This window comes from Hyperolius riggenbachi, chromosome 6 (genome assembly GCF_040937935.1).
Source record: "Hyperolius riggenbachi isolate aHypRig1 chromosome 6, aHypRig1.pri, whole genome shotgun sequence".
Taxonomy (NCBI): Eukaryota; Metazoa; Chordata; class Amphibia; order Anura; family Hyperoliidae; genus Hyperolius; species Hyperolius riggenbachi.
Genome location: NC_090651.1, coordinates 77,903,940 through 77,917,945, shown reverse-complemented (window position 1 = coordinate 77,917,945; position 14,006 = coordinate 77,903,940). Strand labels below are relative to the sequence as shown.

Below are 14,006 nucleotides of genomic sequence, written 5' to 3'. Positions count from 1 at the left end.
TAATCCTTGGTTAAAGTTCCTCTTTAAACTACCGTAACCTCCCCTTACCTTATCTATTTAAACATCATAAATTAACACCTAACCTTAACCATTAGAAGTTTCCACCAAAGTTGCGTTCTGTGTATTGTGGTTTTGAAAAGCTCTTAAAGCGGTACTGTCACCATATAAATCAAATTTCAACAGCAACTGGTCTGAGTGTATTAAGTGATAAAGATGCTAATCCTGCATTCAAAACTTTTTCTGCTGTTATGATTTGGAGTTATCACATACTTAAGGAGCACTGGCTTTTTAGTAGTCGGTGCCAAAGAATTGCATGCTGGGGGTTCTTTTTATCTATAATGTATTCCTCCTCTTTCCTTTATTTCCCTGCCTGCTGCTTATCTGAAACCTAATCCCCTACTCACTTGTGTTTACAAGCAAGGCTGAGGCGACTCAGCGATTGGAGGAGACAAGAAAAAAAGTAAAGGGAAGAAATAACATCACGAGTTAGCCTTAACTGTGGGCAAAAGTCATGGCCCCCACCAGGAACAGAATTCTCGTCATTTACTATATAACATTTACTGAAATCAACGCATGGACAGTACAATACACGTGTTATGTAAGTAGATCAAGTATTTATCTACTTATATACGGTATGTGTTTTTTTCCCTGGCACAGTATGGCTGATCCTACTGCTTTAAAGAGAAACCATGACCCAGAATTGAACTTCATCCCCTGATACTTCCATTTGCATGAGAAATCTATTCCTTTTCGCAAACGGATCATCGGGGGGCTCTGTATGGCTGATAATGTGGTGAAACCCCTCCCACAGGAAACTCTGAGGACCATGGTCCTGGCAGTTTCCTCTCTGTGAACCTCGTTGCGTTGTGGGAAATAGCTGTTTACAGCTGTTTCCAACTGCCAAAAAAAGCAATCCACAGCTACTTTCACTGACATCACCAGCCACCAGTAAAAATGTCACCATGTGATAAATGTCAGAATGTAAATCGGGGAGAGGAAAGATTTTGCAATGGGCAAACACTGACTAAATCATTTATACATAATTATTGTAGAAATTAAACACCTTTTTTATTACAATATTTTCACTGGAGTTCCTCTTTAACATATTTCATAACCGTATACCGAGATCATTGAGCTGTTTGCATCTCTCCCAGACAACATTCCATTCTGATGTCACTATCCCAGTCACACTCTGTTACTATTGTAATTTATAGTTCTGATAATGCACTATGCTATACTGAAAACATGTGTGTAACTGTTCATATCAGCCTCTGCACCAACAATATAGTTTTTGATTGTGGATGGAAACCTGCACATCTGAACTTAGAGGTATATGGAGGCTGTCATATATATTTTTTTTAAACAATACCAGTTGCCTGGCAGTCCTGCTAATCTCTTTGGCATCAGTAGTGTCTGAATAAGACCAGAAACAAGCATGCAGCTAAGCCAGTCAGACTTCAGTCAGAAACATCTGATCTGCATGCTTGTTCAGGGCCTATGGCTAAAAGTATTAGAGGTAAATGATCTGCAGGACAGCCAGGCAACTGGTGTTGTTTAAATGGAAATAAAAATGGCAGCCTCCATATCACTCTCACCTCGGGTTCCCTTTAAAAAGAAATAAATATGGCAGCCTCCATGTCACTTCAGGTCCTTTAACCATGTGGGCTGTGTATTGTATGTTTTCTTCCTGGGTTGGTTGCTGATCAGAGATTATTGAACTCTGTGTGTGGAAACATAAACCAGAACTCCATTGTTCCTCTCTTTTTCAGTTGGTCGCCTGCTAATTGAGTTTAGCTCCCCGATGACCATGGAGCGGGTGCAGCGGGAGAACCCCGATGTAACAGACGGAGGAAAATACATCCCAAATGACTGCCAGCCCAAAGAGCGAGTGGCGATTATCATTCCATTCCGACACCGGGACCATCACCTGAAATACTGGCTGCATTACCTCCACCCTATCCTGCGGCGGCAGAAAGTGGGCTACGGCATTTACATCATCAATCAGGTGAGCACATAGCAGGGAACGCCTCAGGTGCAACACATGATCACTCGTTCATTTTCTCAGTAGATGTTTGACATTTATGTATAAACTTTATAAGATTCATTATATACTGCATGTGGTACTGGAATCAGAACTTCAGCACTGTCCTTAAAGTATCTGTCTGACATTCACTTCTATACTAATTGTATACTGCTGCTAGTTTAAAACTATAGCTTTATATATACTATAGCTATATATAACTAACAATAGCTGCTGACGTCCTTTTCTGCATAGTCCTGCCCTGATTCTTGAAGAGAAGTCTTGTTTTCAGTGCTAATGATGCTTTTCCTCACATTGACTGAGCAGGGGGCGTGTGTCCCCAGTGGTGCTGGGTACTCAGGACTGAACAATGGTTTATAGTGCAGAGAGCAGGGAATCCTACCTAATAAAACACAAGTGTCTCTGCGTTCCATGTCCCTGTGTGTGCGTTTTTTTGCAGTGCGCATGTGCAGGGAGGGACGCAGAGACACTGAGGTGAGCTGGAGGAATGACGTGGTGGGGGGCCAGGAGGGCCGGGCGTATGCGCGCGCAGTGGATGGTTTTTAAACGGGCTAAGGTCACTAGTTAGAAAATAAATAGATGCTTTTACTGTAGCGTCTGGTATCACACTTCACTTTAGCTGAAATGACACCTATTTCTGTTGTCACATTTACTCTATACATGCTGTATTTCTTGCTCTGTAATGCTGCCTTCCCTATTTTGGCAAGCTATTATTACTACTTTTACTACTATTATTTGACCTCCATCAATATAGTTTTACTGAAAATAATGCATTCTCCTTGTTGTTTAAGCTAAATTACTTGTTTTGTTAAGAAAAATCAAAACACAGTCTGTTTATTACAGATCTGTGCAGGGCAAGGGTCAACGCCCATACAATATTTCAGCTTGCTTAGGCCCGTTTACACTTTTAATCAGTTGCTCTCAGTTATAACTGAAATGTCAACTGATTTAAGTCCCATGTTTTCCTATGGCACCTTTCACACTTAGGGCCGGTTTCCACTACAAAGTGATGCGAATGCGGCTACCTAGCCGCATCGCATCACTTCCACCGCCGGCCGCATCACTTCCGCATCTCCCGATGCGGAAGTGTATTGGAGGAGATGGGACGCTGCTGGGGGCGGATGCGGCCGTGCGAGAATCTGTAGCATGCTGCAGATTCTCGGATCGCTCCGCACCTCTCCGCACAACATGCATGCAGTGGAAACTCTTCCATTGTGCATGTGTTTCAGGACACCTGCGGTGCGATGCGGCTATGTAGCCACATAACGTTGCTCCTAGTGGAAATGGGCCCTTAACACGTTTTAACTGAAATCTTTTTCACAATGTACTGCTATGGAGAAGAAGAAAAAACGCGTACCAACTGATTAAGTGTAAACAGGGCCTGAGTTAGCTTTTTGTGTATACGAAACACACCCATTACACAGATTTCCTAACAAGTTGTTAGTTCCGTGTATTACAGTCTGCTGCAGAATTACTTATGGGCGACACAGTGGTGTAGTAGATGGTACTCCCAAATTGCAGTGCTAGGGTTCCTGGTTCAAATCCGGGCCAGGACACTATCCACATGGAGTTTGTTTGTTCTCCCTGTGTTTCCTCCAGGCACTCTAAAAGAAAAAAATGCCTAAATAAGACTCCTTTCATTCATACTACATCTGTTGCTTTCAGTTATGACTTAAAGGTAAACTCTGCAAGGTAATGCCCATGTTTCCCTAGGACCTCTTTCACACTGTATGCTGAGAAACTGATGTGTTTTAACTGATCATTTGTTCCATAGCAGTGCATTGTGAAATAGCTTCAGTTTTTCAGTGTTCAGTGGTAAAGAGGACATAAGAAAACATGAAAGCAACGGACATGTGTAAAAGGAGCCTAAAAGACATCTTTCAAACTGTATGTTGAGAAACTAATGTGTTTTAACTGATCAGTTGTTCCATAGCAGAACATTGTGAAAAGGCTTTCAGTTAAAACGCATATTATGTCAGCTGATCCATAGGGACACATGGACATTACCTTCACCTGGGCTTTACATCATTTGTCTGGGTAGTAGAGCTGCCCCAGTATGGGGAGTAGAGCTGCCCCAGTATGGGTAGTAGAGCTGCCCCAGTATGGGTAGTAGAGATGCCCCAGTATAGGTAGTAGAGCTGCTCCAGTATGGGTAGTAGAGATGCCCCAGTATAGGTAGTAGAGCTGCTCCAGTATGGGTAGTAGAATTGCACCAGTATGGGTAGTAGAGCTGCCCCAGTATGGGTAGTAGAGCTGCCCCAGTATGGGTAGTAGAGCTGCCGCAGTATAGGTAGTAGAGCTACCCCAGTATAGGTAGTAGAGCTGCACCAGTATGGGTAGTAGAGCTGCCCCAGTATGGGTAGTAGTGCTGCCCCAGTAATAGGTAGTATAGATGCCCCAGGGTAGGTAGTAGAGCTGCCCCAGTGTATGCAGTATAGCTGCTCCAGTATAGGTAGTAGAGCTGCCCCAAGCCCCCCCTCCGTTCCCGCGGCAAGCCGCTCGTGTATCCTTTTGAGCTGGCGGCCACTACCTTTATGAAAGTTCCCGCCGCCGCCTCCTCTCTTGCGTCACAGGCGCTCCCAGCCTCCTCTCCCTCTGTAGTTAGCTACAAGAAAATGGCCACCGATGTCCACATTTGTGGACATCAGCGGCCATTTTCTTGCAGCACTGCTCTAATTACAGAGCGGGGCGGCGAGAGGTGCTTGGAATATTTTTGGGAGTGCTTCAGCACCACAAAGCACGCCCCTGGTGCCGCCCATGATCACATGACCAGAAACCGTTGGAGTTGGCAGAGTCCGTTTCAGGCTCTGTTGATATAGCTGCTGTTTGGGTTGCATAATTCTGCTGTTCAGATTGCCAGGGGGCGGAGCACAGACTGGACTCTTCTAAGAAGGCTGTAGCCTACTGCATTGACAGTCTGTGGCACAGGAAGTGACCATTAATGGGGTTTCTGATCTAGTACTTTAGAAGTGATTTATTTCGCATCAGAAAATAGGGGAGTTTTTGCACAGACTAAACAAGCTCTGCTTCTGGGTCTCTGCACAGGTCTAGGAAAACATTTGTGCCTGGAGTTAGGCTTTAATCATTTATGAGCACCTCGTCAGGGAAAATCTCATACTGGGAACCTGCGTGAGTGATAGGCTGCTATTTTCCTCTAGAATAGTCCAGTGTACAGATTGCCTGCAGCCTTTCCTATGAATTCTCCTGTCTGTTCCACAAGGAGTAGAATGAATTCTTTGCAGCATGAGAGTAGGTTTGATTTTCCTCCTCTTTCATGTGTGCAGCCAGGTAATATCCTCTCTCCACACGCTTTCTCCTGACCCCAGCCAGCTATCCCACCGAATACAGTCATCCACCATAATCCTACAACGTCCGAGGAAAGAAAGGGATTAAGGTGTAATAAACAAGAAAAGACGGGAGATCTTGGAGAGTTCAGGCGGTCTCTAAAAACTCCGACGGCAAACTGAAGATAGAGAAGTTGTGAGACAGACCGAGAGCTGAAGGGATATGCTGACATCAAACCAACAAACATTGATTAGAGGAATACCTTTAATGACTAACTGTACATGGTTTAGCTTTCGAGATGTTAAGTGAGAGGGATGTGGGGGCTGCTTTTATTTTCTTTTAAACAATACCAGCTGCCTGGCAGTGCTGCTGATCTTTTATGAATCAGTAGTGTCGATATCACACACCTGAAACAAGCATGCAGTTAATATAGTCAGATTTTTGGCAGAAACTTCTGATCTGCATGCTTGTCTTGTTCAGGGTCAATGTCTGAAAGGATTAGAGGCAGATGATCAGCAGGACAGCCAGACAATGTGCATAAATGCGGCAACCTCCTTATCCCTCTCAGTTCAGTTGTCCTTTAACCACTTAAGGACCGGGCCAATTCTGGCAGATCTGTGCTGGGTGGGCTCTCCAGCTCACAGCACAGATCCTGTTGCAGGCAGGGTGATCAGACTTCCCCCTCCCCCCTTTTTTCCCCATTAGGGGGATGTCCTGCTGGGGGGGTTCTGATCGCAGCCGGCTATATGCGTTTAGCGGGGCAGGGGGCTCCTCAAAGCCCCCCTCCGCAGCGATTCCCAGCCTCCCTCTTTTTCCCTCCCTCACCTCCTCTCTCTGGGCGGCACAGGACGGCGATCCGTCCTGCACCGCCTCTGATAGGCTTCAGCCTATCAGATGCCGGCGATCCCCGGCCAATCAGAGGCCGGGGATCGCCGATCTCCTTTACGGCGCTGCTGCGCAGCAGCGCTGTTGGAAGTAAACACACGGGATTTCTTCCCTGCGTGTTTACATTTCGCCTGCAAGCCGCGATCGGGGGCTGGCAGGCTGTTCACAGAGACACCCTCCGTGAACTGAACGGCCGCTTCCATGTAATTCCACTTACGACCTGCCGCCGCCTATCGACGTTAGGCGGTCGTTAAGTGGTTAAAGCAAACCTGAATTGAAAATTAAAAGTCAAAATAAACATACACAAGTCATACTTACCTCCCGTGTAGTCTACTCATAAATCTCTTTCTCCTCTCCTGCGTCCTGTTTGTCCACCGTGATCAATAGAATTCTCTGTCCTCCATTTTAAAAATGACCCCATAACAGCTTCCTGGTCTGCAAACTGTTAAACTGTAATATCATTAATTTCCCCCATAAGGAAACATGGACATTACCTTGCTCATCACTTGTCCTTTCAGTTATAACTGATATAAACCTGACAGCAAGTGATATATTTCAGTTCTGAGAAAATTTTCTCAGGACTGGAAGGAAGCGTTGTAAGAAGAAAATGGTGAGCTTCTGAGAGGAACTGACGGCGAGGTAAGTATGTAATACTTATTTGCAGGTACATCATATGTTTATTTTAAATAATTTTTTACTTGGTTTAGGTTCACTGACCCAGTTCTGTATAATGTGAAGTGATCCAGTTCTGTATCCAGTGCCTGAAGAATCAACTTATCCTTTAGAAAGCTTGCAATAAACTATGTACAGTTAGTCATTAAAGGTATTACCCAAATCAATATTTGTTGGTTTGTCAGCATGTCTGCTACATGACTAACACTGGTCCATACTTCACAGAACTGAAGGGAATGTTCTAGTTGTGGATTTAGTGTGTTTTTTTTTCTTATAAGTTAATCCTAATTGTTAGTGTTGTACAAACTACTGTGTCTAAAAAACATAATTGTGGTCTGCCTGCTAAGTCAGTATCAAAGAGTTTACATGATATCTACCGTAATTAATCTGTCTCACTTATTACTGTCAACAGAGGCCGAGGCACAGAAGATCAGCTCTGTGACATCAGCGGACATGTTACGCGTTTCGCCCAATGCTGGAATTCTTCAGAGGTGTCTTTGCCCTTCTCTTGTCACACATCTGAGGAAGCCCAGCATTGGGTGAAATGAGTCAGGTGTCCTCCCCCGTGCCTCCGCCCTCTTTCTGGTGCATTCCCCACACTGGTGTGCGAAGTTAAATTGTCGAATCAAAGCCAGCGTCTTGTTGGCAAAGAGGAGCACATTGATTCCCAGCTCTTGACGCAAAGCATTGGGAGATATGCAAGTACCGGCGCAAACCGGGTCAGTAGCTATTGGGAAACACCAGGTTGTGCAGGGAGACAGTGCATATAATGGGCTTGATTCACAAAAGAGTGCTAACTGTTAGCACGGCCGTTTTCGCGCGAATTTTCGCATTGCGCGCGATCGTGAATTTTCGCGCTAAACGATAACGTTTTCGCGCGCAAACGCAAATTTTACTGCAAAATCGATATCGTTTCCGCGCAAAAATTCGCTTTTCCGCGCAAAAATTCGCGTTTGCACGCGAAACGTTATCGTTTAGCGCGGAAATTCGCGATCGCGCGCAATGCGAAAATTCGCGCGAAAACGGCCGTACTAACAGTTAGCACTCTTTTGTGAATCAAGCCCAATGAGTGCATTGTTGATATAAGCATACTACCTTAGCACATAGGGTTGATTGAAGAAATATGCAAAGTGACTTTCTGACGATACTGCGCAGAACAAGAGGGCCCTGAAGTAATTATTGGTACCATTTTAATATCTTTTAGAAGTGGATTTCTCTAATGACAATGTTTTGCGGCGTAGTGTGTGACTGGTCAGTGGTTTTAAGTGCTTTTAAGGAGGAACTTTAGTAAAAAAAAAGGGGGGGGGGGGCAAATAAATCAATGCATTGCAAAGTGGGAAGTTAAAAAATAGAAGAGAGATCAAAAAATGATTGATATCCGCCATGTAATTTATTCATGTTTGTTTTTCTTATATAGATATACATACCGTATGCACAGAGGGAGATACTGGTTGCTTGGCAATTGGAAAAAGCTTTTATTTCCAACAATAGAACAAGGTTCACAGACAGGAAACAGTTAGTGCCCAGGTCCTGACATCACACTGTGGGAGGGGTTTCACCACAATATCAGCCATACAGACCCCCCTCCCCCCGATGATCTGTTAGAGAAAATGTAACGTTTTCTCATGGGTGCTTCAAAGACTTTAGAGAAGTCACAGATATTATCTTTACACTTTCCCCTGGATAAATAATGGGCAGCTAGAAGGGGAGGGGGGGGGGGGGCATGGCAGCTTCTATAGTTTTTAGAAACAAGGAAAAAAACAGGCAAAAGAAAGTAGCACTTGGTTCCCTTTAAATGTCCTTGTAGCATGCACAGCATGTGTTATTGTGGTGTCAGACAGCACATAGCCTGAACAATCCTTTACAATGATCTCAGTAGCTGGAATTCTTATGGCCCATACTCACGAGGGACTTTTGTCGCCTCAACACGCGGCGCGCGCGTGTTGCGGCGACAGGTCGCCCGTGAGTATGGGCCGTCGCACGCCCGCGCGCCCCCGAACTGTCGCCCGTCGCTATGTCGCCATGCGATTGAAACTTTCAATCGCATGGCGACAGTCGCCGCTGCCCCCCCGCCGCAACTGTCGCTAGTCCGCGTGAGTACGCGGACTAGCGACAGCAACCTCCATTGAGGTTCACAGACCTTCCGGCGGGGGGAGGAGGAACGTCAGCGACAGCTTCCGCCTTGCCGCTGGTCCCTCTTCCGCATGTGTACGCGGAGGGACCTGGCGAGAAGCTGTCGCCGGCCTGTCGCCCACACGCTCACGTGTGCTGGCGACAGGCGAGTTTTGCAGCCCGTGAGTACGGGCCTTTATACTTTCCTTTCTGCCACCAACACCACATTCTGTTTACATTCTGTTCAACGGGTCTCTATCGGCGACACCTCTCCTTGTGGTTTTGCTATTGCTGAGGTGGGAGGGCGTGAAGACAAATGCTTTTTTTCCTCCCTGGATCAGAAGCAGATGGTATTGCCAGCAGGAGAGATGAGGACCAGCAGAAAGTAGATGTGGAGTTTCCCAAAGGGGTTTTGCTGCAGTGTGATCACTAAGGCCTCGTTCACATCTGCTGCGCTGAAAAACGTGTTAAAGCGCATGGTAAAAAACGCATGCGCTTGTGCGCGCTTTAGTCCGCGTTTCTGTGCGTTGCGCTGCGCTTCTTTAAAGCACGTTTTGTTTACTGTAGCAGCAGCAGTTGTCAATAAAACTTTGTTTTTGTATGTAAATGTATTTTTTTCTCCAATTAGGGGTAAAAAACGCATGCGCTTCTATGCGCTTGTACGCGCTTCTATGCGCTAAAAAAGCGGACCCATTCACTTGCATTGCTGTGCGCTTTACAGCTCAACGCACAGAAATGCCTGCAACACTACGTCTCTGTAACGCTGCTCAGCGCAGCGCATAGATGTGAACCAGCTACATTTAGTTACATGGAAAAATCAATACCTTGCTGAACGCACAGGGCAGTGCGCTGTGGAAAGCGCACAGAAACGGCCCTGATGTGAACGAGGCCTAACACAGTGTTCATCGCTGGGTAACATTTATTGCCTTGTGTGGGCAGTGCAGCCTATGTCAGTGTGCTGTAGTGTGGACAATATACATGGTTACTTTATACTGCAATATCACCCCTGGAATGTGCAAGGACACAATGAATACTGTACCCGATAAAAGGTCTGATTTTATATTTTGGACAGTCCTAGAGGTAAGATGTCCACTCCATGCACTGTTTAAAATATCCAAACCTTTTATTGAGACACTCAAGAAAACAGCTGACATATTTCTGTCCTCACAGAGTTCTTTTAGTACAGGCATGTCCAAAGTCCAATCCACGGGCCCAATGCGGCCCACCAAGCCTTTTCCTGTGGCCTTTGAAGCTCTTTTGAGTCTTACATTGCATGTGGCTCGCAGGCCCTTGCTGCAGAGCCTTATGCAGTAAAGTTGGTAGCAAACCTGAGTCTGCGCTGCCGCCTCCTCCGCTCCTCTGTAGTCCCATGGTAATTAATATGGGACTACAAAATAAATGGCCACCGTAGTTCATACCTGATATTGGTCCACAGCTCAGCTTTGCACCTTTTAACCGGTTTTCCTTTGATTCAATGTTTTTATTAAACTAAGTAGTTATGTTGTACAGTGTGTGCCTATCTTTTAGGAGGCACAGAGGAGAACACCCACAGATAACCTCAGATAACCACCAACCAGCAGAAAGGATGCAGAGCAGAATAGGTGAACTGCCATGCACCTGTAGGCGACAATATAGTATTTGGAAATAAAGGTGTATTTTTTCTTTGGTGGTTTTCCCCCCCACTATTTTCACGTGCACGGGAATGCACGTGTATGCGCGGGAGTGCGCATGTGCACACGCACAGCGGCAGCAGCACTGTCTGCCTTATAAAAACAACCTGGAGCTATTAAGAGGCTCTAGCAGGATGTTTTTATAAGTCAGCTTGTTATTAAGTGGTTAAAGTTGTCTCAAAACGATTTTTAAATATCACCCATGAAGAAGTGCATTGTGTTCACACCCCACCCGCCAGAAACTGTTCATTCAGGTGCTGCCCTATATCATCTCTCCTCTCCTCTCCACTGAACTGCACAATGCCTCTACAGTGCTTGCACATACCAGTATTGCCCTAGCAATAAAGCAATAATCATTAACAGTGACACACAATCGGGCCTATGCACAAAAGTATGATAAAGCTGCCCTGCGCAGGGAGCGTACAGGAAGTTTACTGGTACTTCTCATGGTAACATAACATGTTATGAATGACTTGGGTTTCCTACGTAATGCTTACGTTGCCAGGGTACCATGCGCTACGCTGCTTGCATAGCGCACAGAATCCTGGCAACTTGCACATTACCTAGGTAACGTGGGTTGCGCAACTTGCTCTACCTTACTGTTGAAACAGGAGCACAGGAAAAATTGCTGTATGTTCCATGCACACAGCAGCGTTATACATCTTTGTCAATACATCCACAATGAGTGCGCAGACAAGCCTTAAAGGGAAACTGAAGTAAGAGGTATACGGAGGCTAACATATTTATTTAATTTTAAACAATACCAGTTGGCCGGCAGCCCTGCTAGTCTATTTGGCTGTAGTAGTGTCCTGATTAACACCAGAAACAAGCATGCAGCTAATCTTGTCAGATCTGACAAGAATGTCAGAAACATCTGATCTGCTGCATACTTGTTCAGGGTCTCTGGCTAAAAGTATTAGGCCCCGTTCAGACTGCAGAACGCGGACCGCAACGCATGCGGACCGCAACGCGTACGAACGCACGCCATCCGCGTTCGTATGCGTTGCGTGGCTGATCCCATCACTGAAAAGTGAATGGGACAGCCATGCGTTTTTACAAAAAATGCGTGCAGCATGCGTTCCCGGACCGCACAGGTCCGGAACGCATGCAGTGTGAACATCAGACATTGCACTCTATGCAATGTCTGATGTCGTGCGTGTCGGCCACCTGCACGCATTTCCAAAACGCGGCTGGAAACGCGTGCAGTGTGAACGGGGCCTAAGAGGCAGAGGATCAGCAGGACAGTCAGGCAACTGGTAGTGCTTAAAAGGAAATAAATATGGTAGCCATCATATCCCTCTCACTTCAGTTGTCCTTTAAGAACAGGTGACAATGACTGCAATTGTCAACACTGGAATAACTAAATTGTTATGTTATTTTACAAAGTTGGATGTTGAATATTTTTACTACCAAGGCTTTTGTATGCTGGGCTGCTTCCTTTTAAAGCAGGAGGATCAGCCATACTATGTCAGGGGAAAAAAACACATATATAAGTAGATAAATACTTGATCTACTTACATAACACATGTATTGTACTGTCCACTTTTTGATTTCAGTAAATGTTATGTAGTAAATGAAGAGAATTCTGGTCCTGTTGGGGGCCATGTCTTTTGCCCACAGTTTAGGCTAAATCCTGATGTCATTTCTGCCCTTTACTTTTTTTCTTTTTTCCTCCAATCGCTGAGTCACCTCAGCATTGCTTGTAAACACAAGTGAGCAGGGGATCAGGATTCAGATAAGCAGCTGTCAGGGAAATAAAGGGAAGAGGAGGAATATATTATAGATAAAAAGAACCCAAAGCATGCAACTGTTTGGCACTGACTACTAAAGGGTCAGTGCTCCTTAAAGCGGATCTGAGATGAAAAACTAACTATAACAAGTAACTTGTCTATATATCTTATGTACAGTTTAGATGGTTTAAACAGCAAATCTGTCTGCATATTTCTTTAATAGAATATGATTATTTCTTCCTGTGATACAAGGACAGCAGCCATGTTGTTTGTAAATATTACGCAGAGGCAGGCTTATCTGCACCATCAGCACTCAGACTGAAAAAAACCTAATCCTCCCCTCTGCCTCTGAAATCTCTGGCTAGTAATACCTCCCCCTCCTCCTGCCCAGACTCAACTCCCATGAGCCCTTGCTACTGCCAAGGCTCTCTGAAAACTCTGGGTGGGGTTTATTTAGTTTATAGGGAATTAGAGTATTAAAACAAAAACAAAAAAGTATTTGACTTGAGGAATGCCCTATAAACTATAGGAAAGGAACACAATTATGCAATGAGTAAAAGTTCATCTCGGATCCACTTTAAGTATGTGATAACTCCAAATCATATCGGCAGAAAAAGTTTTGAAAGTTTTGAATGCAGGCTTAGCATCTTTATCACTTAATACACTCAGACCAGTTGCTGTTGAAATTAGATTTTTATGGTGACACTCCCGCTTTAATATAAAAAAAGGCAGTGCTGTTATGATATTAGGATCCGTTTATAGTGTGTTTATGATGTGATTTGCGATAAATTGCAGTGTGTTTTCACAAATGACAATATCAGAATCAAGCGGGTGAGAAGAACAAAATAGGATTGGCTGCATAAAGTGGGACAAAAGCAATAATAACATTTACGTGGCTTTATGAGGTTCAATATTCAAATACTACTCCACATTGTTCAAAAATACATCAAACATCAAAAAGCTCAAATTCTATCTACACCAGGTCTGATGTGCCACTGAGAGAGATTGCATTTTTATTTCATTCGTGTTGTGGCAGGTAAAGTCATCTGCACCCAAAATCTGATATTTCATTTTTGGATTGAAATAGCAAATTGAATAATTGTACACTGCTAGGATGCACCAAATTCTCATAAAAACGGGGCACTCTGCATGTGATACAGCAATTTTTTTACACTTCTATTTACCTGAAGAAGCGTGCTTACCTCGCAAAACATGTTGTATGTCCCAGAAGTACTTAATGCAAACCCAAGCCGAAGCTCCGTGCTACTGCGCATACGTGGGCGGGCTCAGTTGGCTATTTGCATGTACTTGAACCAGGAAGAGGAGCTGTGCGACCCTGATGTGATTAGCGACAATGCATTGTTGACAATCTCCTGGGAGGCCGTGCTCAGCGATGGGAGACCAAGGAATAGCGAGGTAAGCCTCAATAGGATCCTGAGGCTTCCCTCTCTTAAGGTAAGTATCTGATTTTGTACCCAAGCTTTGGCTCGGTACACTTTAAAATATAGGTATCGAACTCCAGGCCTGGAGGGCCAGATCCATGCCATTGTTTAGGTTGGCCTGAGAAAGAGAAGAATGTGGTCTACCTGATGGACCACACCTTTCCTGATT

At 44.8% G+C, this 14,006-nt stretch overlaps 1 protein-coding gene across 1 annotated transcript in view; it reads left to right on the top strand.

Annotated features, from left to right (window-relative positions):
- B4GALT2 (beta-1,4-galactosyltransferase 2) overlaps window positions 1-14,006 on the top strand; it is a 172,560-nt gene that overhangs the window by 108,482 nt on the left and 50,072 nt on the right. The window contains exon 3 of the mRNA XM_068239552.1: window positions 1,770-2,005. Coding sequence (XP_068095653.1) covers window positions 1,770-2,005 — 236 coding nt within the window. The remainder of the gene's footprint in view (window positions 1-1,769; window positions 2,006-14,006) is intronic.